This window comes from Cololabis saira, chromosome 14 (genome assembly GCF_033807715.1).
Source record: "Cololabis saira isolate AMF1-May2022 chromosome 14, fColSai1.1, whole genome shotgun sequence".
Lineage (NCBI taxonomy): Eukaryota > Metazoa > Chordata > Actinopteri > Beloniformes > Belonidae > Cololabis > Cololabis saira.
In genome coordinates this window covers 9,226,663-9,240,021 of record NC_084600.1, presented here as the reverse complement: position 1 = coordinate 9,240,021, position 13,359 = coordinate 9,226,663, and the positions used below count along the sequence as shown (strand labels likewise).

Sequence of the window (13,359 nt, the reverse complement as noted above, 5' to 3'; positions counted from 1 at the left end):
ATATAAATATACGTATATACAGTCCCTTAAACCCCTTCCTCTTTGTACCTTGTGAAAATCACATGCTTTACAAACATGCACAACAAAATGCTCCCACTTTCTAAGTGTTGGGACTGTATTTTGGCTGTTTCTGTCACATCAGCAGCTTTCCTGTGTGTCCTACCAAATTATATGGGAATGACTCCCCCTACTGTTCAATATCAGGAAATGCACGTAAGTTAGGATCAACTTCACTGCAACTGCAGGAAAAAAAGCTCATTTCACCTGTTTTCCAATGTTCTATTTTGAGGAATAGGAGCACTAATCTGAAAAAAGAAATACTGAAGTATTAAAGCCCAATACGACATGTATTGATAGGTACTGAATCACAAGTGACGGGTAACAACCGTCTCCCCCAAATCTGCATGAAAGCAAAACAATTTTCAATGCTTTTGTGTCAAATTCCAAACCAAAAAAAAAAGGTAAGATGGAGTTATGTGAAGATAAATCAGATTCTGATCAGAATCCCAGATGACTGGGACAAGTACAGCCTGTGGAAACGAGGTGCTGCAGTCATAAAACTGTCCACCAGCTGCTGTTGCACTAGAAACTTGGTGGATTTTTTTTCACTGTAATTGTTGAGGCCAAAATTAATCTTGGTTAGTCTAATTATAGTTTATTTACTTAATCCTTTATTTGAAAGAAGGTGTATATGAATTGGTTTGTGAGGGCATGGTGTTGTTTGTGTTGTATATATTATGGACAGATAAGTTCAGAAGGAATCATTTTTTGTTTTTGTTGCCTTGTCTTCGCCCCTCCTTTCTTGTGTCAGAGCGTCGGCAGTGATTTAATGAGTGATTATTGACACCTGCAGATGAAGGGAAGAGTGTGAGAGTGGGAAGCGGGACAGTTTTTTGACCGCAAAGAGCAGATCGCAGAATTATATTAAGATGCTTTTTTTTGTTTTTTGATGGATACTTTTTGCAAAAATATAATCTGCTGAATTATTATTAAATTGCATCAACGTGGAAGTGACGCTGGATCTGCGTCTGTCTTTTGTTTCTGACTGTGTTGACCCGCTCAGTAGCGGCTCACAAAAGTTTGGATAGAGAAGCCGCAACAGTAATGATAAAACATTTGCACCATTTAGGATAGATGATGTGTTGCCACGGAAACGTACCTCACGCTGCATGACATCCACATTGTCCAAGTTGGCTGCTCCCTCATACGACAGGAAGTTGAAGACATTCAGGCCCCGGACCGCTTCCGGCCCTCTCTGCTTGTACCCGAATATAAGATCGATCCACTGGTGCAGCTGGCAGGACACAAACTCACTCTCCAACGCCTGGGATGCAGCGGGACACCAGATCACAGAAGGGAGAAGAAAAATAGGGTCAAAAGGAAAAACCATGCTCAGTTGTTGGATGGAAGATGAGAAGGCCGGACAAACAAACGTCTGCACAGTAACTGCTCCTCTTACCATGCGGTTAATGCGGACAAAGTCTTCGGGCTTCTTGGCCCAGACAGGAAGCTCCACATCACAGACAGGAACGGCATCATCACGAACACCGAGCTCGTACTCGTTACTGTTGACAAACATCTCTGGCAGGTAGTAGAACTCCGGGATCAGCTCCTGTTTGACGTGAAAGAAACATGAAGTCAGTGACTGCGTTTCCATGCATCAATAACCCTTTTAAAACCCGAATATTGGCAATAACCCCGAATTTGCACGGCCATGTAAACACCAATAACCCCTTTGAATAACCCGAATTTGCTCATATTCCGGTTTTTAAAAACCTGAATATGAGCCCTGGGTTACTCCTTTTAAAACCCGAATATTCAGTCATGTAAACGCCAAATTACGCCCCTCCTTGAACCGCCACCTTACTGTGGTGGAGGGGTTTGTGTGCCCGAGTGATCCTAGGAGCTATGTTGTCGGGGGCACTTTCGCCCCTGGTAGGGACTCCCATGGCAAACAGGTCCTGGGTGACGGGCCAGACTAAGAGCGGTTCACAAGCCTACCATGATGACAAATAAATCAAGGACCGTTACGTCGCCCGGATCGGCGTCACCGGGGCCCCGCCCTGGAGCCAGGCCTGGGGTCGGGGCTCGTAGGCGAGCGCCTGGTGGCCGGGTCTTTGCCCGTGGGACCCGGCCGGGCTCAGCCCGAACCGGCGACGCGGGACCGCCTTCCAGTAGGCCCACTGGCGGGGTGCCTCGACAACCCAATCCCTGGACCAAAACCCTCTCAGTAGGGACATGGAATGTCACCTCGCTGGGGGGGAAGGAGCTGGAGCTTGTGCGTGAGGTTGAGAGATACCGGCTACAGACAGTCGGGCTCACCTCCACACATAGCTTGGGCTCTGGAACCCAGCTCCTTGAAGGGGGCTGGACCCTCCACTACTCTGGAGTTGCCCAGGGTGAGAGGCGGCGGGCTGGTGTGGGCTTGGTTATAGCCCCCCAGCTCAGCCGCCATGTGTTGGAGTTCACCCCGGTGAACGAGAGGGTCGCTTCCCTGCGCCTTCGGGTCGGGGATAGGTCTCTCACTGTTGTTTGTGCCTACGGGCCGAACAGCAGTGGGGAGTACCCGGCCTTCTTGGAGTCCCTGGGAGGAGTACTTGATAGTGCTCCAACTGGGGACTCCATTGTTCTACTGGGGGACTTCAACGCTCACGTGGGCAATGACAGTGATACCTGGAGAGGCGTGATTGGGAGGAACGGCCTCCCCGATCTGAACCCGAGTGGTGTTTTGTTGTTGGACTTCTGTGCGAGTCACAGTTTGTCCATCACGAACACCATGTTCAGGCATAAGGGTGTCCATCAGTGCACGTGGCACCAGGACAGCCTAGGCCGGAGGTCAATGATCGACTTTGTTGTCGTTTCATCTGACCTTCGGCCGCATGTCTTGGACACTCGGGTGAAGAGAGGGGCTGAGCTGTCAACTGATCACCACCTGGTGGTGAGTTGGATGCGCTGGCGGAGGAGGAGGTTGGACAGAACGGGCAGACCCAAACGGATTGTGAGGGTCTGTTGGGAACGTCTGGCTGAGCCCTCTGTCAGGGACATCTTCAACTCCCACCTCCGGGAGAGCTTCTCTCAGATCCCGGGGGAGGCGGGGGACATTGAGTCCGAGTGGACCATGTTCTCTGCCTCCATTGTCAACGCGGCGGCTCGAAGCTGTGGACGCAAGGTCTCCGGTGCCTGTCGTGGCGGCAATCCTAGAACCCGGTGGTGGACACCGGAAGTACAGGATGCCGTCAGACTGAAGAAGGAGTCCTACCGGGCTATGTTGGCCGGTGGGACTCCTGACGCAGTAGATAGGTACCGGCAGGCCAAGCGGGCCGCGGCTCGGGCAGTCTTGGAGGCAAAAACTCGGGTCTGGGAGGAGTTCGGGGAGGCCATGGAGGAAGACTTTCGGTCGGCCTCGAGGAAATTCTGGAGGACCGTTCGGCGCCTCAGAAGGGGGAAGCAGTACTCTGCCGGCACCATTTATGGCGCTGGTGGGGAGCTGTTGACCTCGACTGGGGACATTGTCGGACGGTGGAAGGAATACTTTGAGGATCTCCTTAACCCGACTGACATGCCTTCCACTGAGGAAGCAGAGGGTTGGGGCTCTGAGGCGTGCTCATCCATCACCCAAGCCGAGGTCACTGAGGTAGTTCGTAAGCTCCTCAGTGGCACCGGGGGTGGATGAGATTCGCCCTGAGTACCTCAAGTCTCTGGATGTCGTAGGGCTGTCTTGGCTGACACGCCTCTGCGACATTGCATGGAGGAAGGGGACAGTACCGCTGGGGTGGCAAACCGGGGTGGTGGTCCCTCTGTTTAAAAAGGGGGACCGGAGAGTGTGTTCCAACTACAGGGGGATCACACTTCTCAGCCTCCCGGGGAAAGTCTACGCCAGGGTACTGGAGAGGAGATTACGGCCGATAGTCGAACCTCGGATTCAGGAGGAACAATGCGGTTTTCGTCCCGGTCGTGGAACACAGGCCCAGCTCTATACCCTCCGCAGGGTGCTCGAGGGTTCATGGGAATTTGCCCAACCAGTCTACATGTGTTTTGTGGATCTGGAGAAGGCATTTGACCGTGTCCCTCGTGCCATTCTGTGGGGGGTGCTGAGTGAGTATGGAGTCCGGGGCCCTCTACTAAGGGCTGTCCGGTCTCTGTATGATCGAAGCAGGAGTCCGGTTTGCATTGCCGGCAGTAAGTCAGACTTGTTCCCGGTGCATGTTGGACTCCGGCAGGGCTGCCCTTTGTCACCGGTCCTGTTCATAATTTTTATGGACAGGATTTCTAGGCGCAGCCAGGGGCCGGAGGGGATCCGGTTTGGGAACCTCAGGATTTCATCTCTGCTTTTTGCAGATGATGTTGTCCTGTTGGCTTCATCAGACCGGGACCTCCAGCATGTGCTGGGGCGGTTTGCGGCCGAGTGCGACGCGGCAGGGATGAGAATCAGCACCTCCAAGACCGAGGCCATGGTTCTCGACCGGAAAAGGGTGGCATGCCTTCTCCGGGTGGGTGGAGAAGTCCTGCCTCAGGTGGAGGAGTTCAAGTATCTCGGGATCTTGTTCACGAGTGAGGGAACAATGGAGCGTGAGATTGACAGGCGGATCGGTGCAGCGTCCGCAGTAATGCGGTCGATGTACTGGACCGTCGTGGTAAAGAGGGAGCTGAGTCGAAAGGCGAAGCTCTCGATTTACCGGTCAATCTACGCCCCTACCCTCACCTATGGTCATGAACTTTGGGTAGTGACCGAAAGGACAAGATCGCGGATACAAGCGGCCGAGATGAGTTTCCTCCGCAGGGTGGCTGGATGCTCCCTTAGAGATAGGGTGAGGAGTTCGGTCACCCGGGAGGAGCTCGGAGTCGAGCCGCTGCTCCTTCACATTGAGAGGAGTCAGCTGAGGTGGCTTGGGCATCTGTACCGGATGCCTCCTGGACGCCTCCCTAGGGAGGTGTTCCAGGCATGTCCCACCGGGAGGAGACCCCGGGGAAGACCCAGGACACGCTGGAGAGACTATGTCTCTCGGCTGGCCTGGGAACGCCTCGGACTCCCTTCGGAGGAGCTGGAGGAAGTGTCTGGGGTGAGGGAAGTCTGGGCATCCCTGCTGAGGCTGCTGCCCCCGCGACCCGGTAACGGATAAAGCGGGAGAAGATGAGTGAGTGAGTGAGTGAGTAAACGCCAAATGGAATATCCCCATCAAACGGAACAGGAATTTGTTTTCTGCGCATGATCTGTTCACAAGGAATCCTGGTCTTTTGAGTCCAGGAAGTTCTTATAAACACGGAGAAACGCAAGACCAGGAGGAGACTAATCACTTCATAAATGAAGAAGAACAAGAAGGTGAGTGAAAAGTTGCGTGAAGCAGCATTTGTTTCGAATTTGGATACAGGAAGAAGAAGCGGAAATGGCGCTAATTGCATCATCATGTTCTCCGTGCGTCGCTGGTTTGATCCAGATATCCCGAATGATTAATTACCATGTATACAGGGATAACCCTGTTTGCTCACACATGGAAACAGAATATTCCGAATGTTTCAGTAACTGGAATATTAGCAATAACCCGAATTTTGACTGCATGCAAACGTAGTCACTGAAACCTCCTGACACTTGACCCACTCGTCTTTACAGCTGGCATGGAGCAGTTTGGGGGGGGGTTCCGGCAGGCACCATCATGATGCTCACTGGCAGTGCCGCCCCTCCCTAAACGCAGAACAGAGCTGTGTGTAGGGCTCATCTTCCAACAGGGGCCGCATTTTGCGCGAGGGAACGCATTTGCTCGGCAACACGTATGCGTAATGGATGTGCATATGTGCTACCGTGAGGAGGAGGGGAGGAAAGAGATCTGAATGGTGAGTAATCTGGCCGTGCATTGATTGGCAGCACACAAAATCTGACCAATCAGAAGGTGCAGGCAGGCTCTTGCAGAGATTTCAACTTTTCATCCAAAAGACATCACAAATCAGGAGCAAGAGACGAAACAATGCAAAACACTCGTGCTTCACTTGAAGGTTGTATGTTGTTGAAATAAAACTTTGTAGCACAAACACCTGAAATGCCACTCAGATATGAATCTGTCTCCATCTCTGTCTAGACCGGAGGATTGTGTTTTTCCAGCAGCCTTGATGAACATTTATTGAACGACTTGTTAACGCCTTCTGCATTCACCTCTGTTGAAAAAGAGTGGTCACATGACCAGTTAGTGGTCTTATATAAACTACAAACTTTAGCCAATATATAATAAATTGGCTATAGCTTTACATCAATTTATATTGTTAAGAAGTTTGATTATTTTTAATGAGATAAATGTGCGTCTGTAAAAGGCACACGTGTGTTTAGCTCTGATTTCTGACCTGCTGGACCTGCTTTCAGTTTTTTGTGGGGGATTGAGGTGGAGGAAACTTTCTTTTGGTGAGTAATTGATCGCTATTTGTGACTTTTTGATTTCAGTTTTAAGTTTTTTATTTCATATTTCAGGTTGATTTTTTAGTTTTTATTTCATTTGACTCATACAGTCAAACTACTTTATCAACCATACATTTGTTATTATTGACGGGTTGTCAAGTTAAATAGCATGTTGTTATACGGTCATTTTGTAGCAATGATACATTTGGGATGGGGGAGGTTTGAGGGCAGGGGGGCCTCCAAATAACATTTCGCTAAGGGCCCCAATTTGGTCCGGGGCCTCAACATGATGCAGTCAACTGTGAGTGCAGAACAGCTGAGAAGACCATTTGTTTTAAGTTTAAAGTTAAAACCAAACCAAACTAGTGGGGGAACCACAAGCACCGCCTGTACCTTGACGTCGGCCGTGTCTCTCTGGCAGTTCCTCCACGCACGGCCAATCCCAGAGAAAGCTCTGTCTGGATGGTCAAACTTCCCCTCGTTACCGTTGAGGAAAAATGTGGTGAAGGGTTCCTACGGAAACAGAGCAGGCAGATCCATCAGTCCTGCACGGATTCACACTCTACCGTTCCAAGCAGTACTCGAGTTGTAAAAAAAGATCAGGGGGGATGGTGGATGTTATCATATGGGGACAGATAATTTGTGCTGATTACAAATAATATAATATATAACAAATAATAGCAGTGACCAAAACACCTGCAGAAATACTGCAGGAATGACATAGCAGCAGTTAAATGCAGCCTTCTGTAAGCTTTAAATATCCACTGGGCTTACATCAAATACATCAAAACACAACAATAAAAAACACTTTTCTGAACTTATCAATATGACTCTGTCCTTCACAGGATAAGTAAAATGGATCACTGCAAAAACTCACAATCTTAACAAGAATATTTGTCTTATTAGGGCCCGAGCACCTTCAGTGCGAAGGCCCTATTGTATCTGTAGGAATTTTTTCTTTCTTTCTTTCTTTCTTTCTTTTTCTTCTGACGAAAGGAGGGCCTTTTTGCCCCCCTAAACGTGCCCAAAAAGTCACCAAATTTTGCATGCAAGTCAGGCCTGGCGAAAAATTTGATATTTAATGGTTTGCATTAATGGGCGTGGCAAAATGGCTCAACAGCGCCCCCTTGAAAACTTTGTGCCTCAAGCCCCAGAATGCGGTATGTCGTACACGCACGAAAATCGGTACACACCTGTATCATGGCGCACCTGAAAGAAAAGTCTCTTGGCGTCATGCCCGAAACCGAACAGGAAGTCGGCCATTTTGAATTAGTTGTGTCATTTTGGCGAAATTTATGCCATTCCTTCGAAAGTTAATTCAGCCCGAACCGTAACGTGCACCCAAGTGTGTTATACATCAAAATGTGCGTCTCCATCCTGCGACTACACGCATTACTTTTCTCTTTCAAAAGCGTTACCCTGGCGATGCTAGACGCCAAAAAGCGCGGCCACCCTTCATCTGGTTGGTTCAGACAGAAAAAACTTTGCGCCTCAAGCCCCATAATACGGTTTGACGTACATGAACGAAAATTGGTACACTCCTGTATCATGTCGCAACTAAAAGAAAAGTCTCTTGGCGCCATGGCCGAAACCGAACAGGAAGTCGGCCATTTTGAACATTCTGAATTAATTGCGTAATTTTGGAGCAATATATGCCATTCCTTCGAGAGTTAATTCAGCCCGAACCGTATCGTGAACCCAGATGTGTTATACATCAAAATGTGCGTCTCCATCCTGCGACTACACGCATTACTTTTCTCTTTCAAAAGTGTTACCGTGGCGACGCTAGATGCCAACAAGCGGACCCCCCCTTCATCTGATTGGTCCATATTTGATAGTTCCCCAAAAGGCACCAAATTTGGCATGCAAGCCAGGCCTGGCGATAAATTTGATCTTTCATGGTTTGCATTAATGGGCGTGGCAAAATGGCTCAACAGCGCCCCCCGGAAAACTTTGTGCCTCAAGCCCCACAATACGGTTTGACGTACATGCACGAAAATCGCTACACACCTGTATCATGTCACAACTAAAAGAAAAGTCTCTTGGCGCCATGGCCGAAACCGAACAGGAAGTCAGCCATTTTGAATAAATTGTGTCATTTTGGCGAAATTTATGCCATTCCTTCGGCAGTTAATTCAGCCCGAACCGTAACGTGCACCCAGGTGTGTTATACATCAAAATGTGCGTCTACATCCTGCGACACCACGCATTACTTTTCTCTTTCAAAAGTATTACCGTGGCGACGCTAGACGCCAAAAGGCGCGCCCCCCCTTCATGTGATTGGTCCATATTTGATAGTTCTCCAAAAGTCACCAAATTTTGCATGCAAGCCAGACTTGGCGATAAATTTGATATTTCATGGTTTGCATTAATGGGCGTGGCCTAACGGCTCAACAGCGCCCCCTAGAATACTTTTATCTGCCATAACTTTTGAATGGTTTGACATAGGAAGTCGTGGGTATTGTCATGGGACTCTGTAATGAGTCCTTAAGCTTCGTTGGCCTTAATTAGCCCCGCCCCTTCTTCTGATTGGTTGTCCCGATTTCCTGCTATAACATTGGAATGGTTTGACATAGAGAGTCGTGGGTGGTGTCATCAGATTCTTTATGGAGTCCTTGACCTTCATTGGCCAGAATTAGCCCCGCCTCTTCTTCTGATTGGTTGTCCCTTTTTTCTGCTATAACTTTTTAATGGTTTGAGGTAGGAAGTCGTGGGTGGTGTTGTGGGACTTTGTACTGAGTTCTTAAGCTTCGTTGGCCTTAATTAGCCCCGCCCCTTCTTCTGATTGGTTGTCCCGATTTTCTGCTATAACTTTGGAATGGTTTAACATAGAAAGTCGTGGGTGGTGTCATGGGACTCTGTAATGAGTCCTTAAGCTTAGTTGGCTTTAATTAGCCCCGCCCCTTCTTCTGATTGGTTGTCCCGATTTTCTGCTATAACTTTGGAATGGTTTGACATAGGGAGTCGTGGGTGGGGTCATCAGATTCTTTATGGAGTCCTTGACCTTCATTGGCCTGAATTAGCCCCGCCCTTTCTTCTGATTGGTTGTCCCTTTTTTCTGCTATAACTTTTGAATGGTTTGACATAGAGAGTCGTGGGTGGTGTCATCAGATTCTTTATGGAGTCCTTGACCTTCATTGGCCTGAATTAGCCCCGCCCTTTCTTCTGATTGGTTGTCCCGATTTTCTGCTATAACTTTGGAATGGTTTGACATAGAGAGTCGTGGGTGGTGTCATCAGATTCTGTATGGAGTCCTTGACCTTCATTGGCCTGAATTAGCCCCGCCCCTTCTTCTGATTGGTTGTCCCTTTTTTCTGCTATATCTTTTGAATGGTTTGACATAGGAAGTCGTGGGTGGTGTTGTTTCTGATATGCTTATGGGGGCGGTGGCCGTGAGTGCGAGGGCCCGTTCATCGCTGCTTGCAGCTTTAATTTCTAGTTAAAATGTCTCATTTTAGTAAAACAATCTCATTACACTTAAAACAAGACTCATCACTGGAAAAAACAACAATTTTCACCTGTTTCAAGTAGATTTTCACTTGAAATAAGTAGAAAAATCTGCCAGTGGAACAATATTTTATTGCTTGTAATGAGAAGATAAATCTTGTCCCACTGGCAGATTTTTCTACTTATTTCAAGTGAAAATTTACTTGAAACAGGTGAAAATTGTCAAATAAGTTATTTTTCTGGTGTTATTTTTCTGGTGATGACTCTAAATGTTGAAATAGCAGTAAAACCACATTCATTGATGAAATGACATAAGGGATGGAAAGGGGGCATGGCAGTTTTACAGGGGGGATGATTTGGACCGTTTTTATTTCAGGGGGGGATGATTTTGAAAGTTTTTATTTCAGGGGGGGATGATTTTGAAAGTTTTTATTTCAGGGGGGGATGCCACCCCCCCTCATCCCCCCTCAACTCCAGTACTGGTTCCAAGAGTTGGTGTGTTAGAAGGAAACTCACTATTCTGAGCATCCACATGAGTGTGGAGTGAGCGGTGGAGTACAAGGTTGTGTAGTGGTAAGGAGGCGTGCTGTCGTCGTCCCACGTCTCGTAGTGCTCTGCATAAAACGCTGCTCGCTTCGGATTCAGGGCACCGATTGGCTGGAAGGAAACATCACACATTATTCTATTACAGCCAGTGAGTGGAGTACAGGAAATCACTGGCAACATGATGCACATCAGCCTTCCAGAGCCTGCAGGAGAGGACGTGTGCACACAATCAAAACACAAGTGTCAAATGTGGTGTATCCGAGTGCTGGAACCTTGGAAAGGTCTCGGAAGTTTCCGGGCAGAGTGAGATCAAGCTCCTCCGAGTCGTAGTTGGTCAGAACCCAGGGGAAGACGGGGTATTGGTTCAGATCATTATAGGTCCTCCCTGCAGGGCAGACATATGAAAACACACATGGCAGCAAATTTCCTGTTTAATACCATCTCATATTCAGATTTCTGTGTAGCTCTCTCAGATTCAGATCAGGATTTTGAAGCATCTGCATTGAGTTCTACAGTAAATGTTGCTGTCCATATTATATTATCCTTATCCTTATATTATCCTTATCCTTATATTATCCTTATCATATTTAATGACAGAAACCACCTTCTGAGGAAAGTCAGGTGGCCGACTGGTTTTATGGTGACATCAGAAAAACATAACTTTTGAATGGTTTGACATAAAGACTCGTGGGTGGTGTCATCGGACTTAGTTTTGAGTCCTTGACTTTTATTGGTGAAAATGCACGCGTTCATCGCTGCTTGCAGCTTTAATTTGTTTTGTTTTCTTACCTTCTCTTTTAATTGTTGTCTTTTACATGTACAAAATAAATCAAATCAAATCAAAAGACTGTCCTGAAAAAACATCCTGTTTAAGGTCACTGTCCGGCTAAAATCTAAACCTTTCCAGATTTGTTAAGGACTTCACAGGGTCTGACAGCTTTCCAAATCCCCCGTAGCCAACAGGGATTCATCTGAAATCCTTCAATTTCTGTCTTTCCACTAAAGTAGAAGGAGGACTTTGCACTTCCTGGCTGTGCAGTTATTTCTTTTAATAGCAAAGCGTAGCAGCAACCGTCGGAGCAACGGAACGAGGACAGAGCAGTCACATCCTCACAGCAAATAAGAAAAGCTACGTATTTTATATCGGATTGTTTCATCCAAATTCAAAAGTGAGACAGGAACAACAGAAAGCACCTTGGGCTGGATCTGTACACGTTGGAAATCATGTCATGTCAAACATCATTTAGAGAAGAAGATGCTTGAGAGCAGATCAAGCAAGTTTACCTGCAATAGTATTGAGAAACATGAGGTACTCGAAGTTGGAGATTTCTCTTCTCTGCCAGCGCTGAGTCATGTTGGAGGACTTGAAGAGCTGCCGAGGGGTGGCCAAGGAAATACGCCTGACACGCAAACACACACAGACACACGCACACAAACACACGCAAACACACACAAACACATGTTGTTATGTTCCTGTACAGGCCAGAGCACACGTGTGAGCTGGGCTACAGCGTACCTGGCTTGTGGAAGGCCGTAGCTCGTTCCCACCCCCACCCTGGGGAGACTGTACACCACCCTCTTCACCGTGGCCGGGTCCGGGAAGTTGAACATCACAGACGCTGCAGACGACACACGTTAACACGTCAGCAATGGAAAGTCACAAGCAGAGGTGTCAAAAGTATTCACATTCATTACTCAGGTAGAAGTATAGATACTAGAGTTTAAAAATACTCCTGTAGAAGTTGAAGTATCAACTCAAGTTTTTTACTCAAGTAAAAGTATAAAAGTACTGGTTTCAAAACTACTTAAAGTATAAAAGTAAAAGTAATGTAAGGGGGAAAAAAGCCATTAAGGACAAAAGCCATTGAAAATGAATGTATCTTAGTATAATGTAAATATATTAAAGAACCATATATGTGTACTATTGAGCATTAACATGTGTTTCAGAGAGCAGGAGATATGATGACTAGTTGCCTATAAGTATTGTAATGGTGCAAAAAGTCAAACTTCAGAGGCATGTTATCATTTATCCTAACCTTTATTGGAATGTACATCCAAGTTTAGTTGCAGGAATCTGAGGGAACGGATGTAAGAACAAAACTGGACAAGAACATCTGAAACAACCACAACCAAATTCACTCTATCCGGATGGAGCAATTTAACTGGATAGTTTTTATTAAAGGCCGAAATGAAATAGAGTAACGAGGCTGTTTTTAAAATGTAAGGAGTAAAAGTAAAAAGTCGTCTGAAAAATAATTACTCCAGTGAAGTATAGAAAACCAAAATTTCTACTTAAGTAAGGTAACCAAGTATTTGTACTTCGTTACTTGACACCTCTGGTCACAAGCAGTCAGTCACGTCAATGCTGAGACTGTACCCACGACCGCTCAGCGCACGGGAACCCATCCTGTCTGCTTCATTGGGAACCAAACCTGCTGTTTGCGCTGAAGGAGAATGAAAAGGTGGAGCAGCTCCAGACTCACTTCTGTTGGCCATAAAGACCTCCAGCCCGGTGCTCTGCAGCAGGAAGCGTCTGGAGAACACGGCCCGGATCTCGCTGAACATCCACTTGCCGTGCAAACCCTCCGTGTACGCCAGCACCTGTTGAGGACGGACGCCGATGACAAACAAAGCAAATATCTACAGGATGCCTGTCCACAGGGAACGGTGAGAGTATAATCCTGCTTTGCAGTCTTTTGTCTTCAGAATGAAAGGTGACTTGGGGCCAATCCCAATACACCCCCTACTTTCTACCACTAGCCCTAAAAATGAGTAGGGTCCTTGTAATCTTCCCTAGGGATTGGGACACCACTTGCTACGTCACTGCGTGGTTTACGTTCGGGTACGTAAGCGACTGCGTAGTTACGTTTGCACATACGTCACACCATATCAGGAAGCCCACAGATAAAAGCTGTTTTAATTTCAGCTTTGGCGCTGTTAATATGCCACTTTATTAAGTTTTAATATTTTTACAGGTGTAAAAG

General features: G+C 47.2%; 1 protein-coding gene across 21 annotated transcripts in view; it reads right to left on the bottom strand.

Moving 5' to 3' along the window:
- LOC133459551 (neurobeachin-like) overlaps positions 1-13,359 on the bottom strand; it is a 174,410-nt gene that overhangs the window by 11,157 nt on the left and 149,894 nt on the right. For all 21 annotated transcript variants that reach the window (XM_061739594.1, XM_061739597.1, XM_061739598.1 and 18 more), the window contains 8 exons: positions 12,859-12,976; positions 11,892-11,994; positions 11,660-11,775; positions 10,648-10,760; positions 10,346-10,486; positions 6,776-6,895; positions 1,460-1,612; positions 1,160-1,324 (listed from right to left, as the gene is read on the bottom strand). In XM_061739594.1, the coding sequence (XP_061595578.1) occupies positions 1,160-1,324; positions 1,460-1,612; positions 6,776-6,895; positions 10,346-10,486; positions 10,648-10,760; positions 11,660-11,775; positions 11,892-11,994; positions 12,859-12,976 (1,029 nt within the window). The remainder of the gene's footprint in view (positions 1-1,159; positions 1,325-1,459; positions 1,613-6,775; positions 6,896-10,345; positions 10,487-10,647; positions 10,761-11,659; positions 11,776-11,891; positions 11,995-12,858; positions 12,977-13,359) is intronic.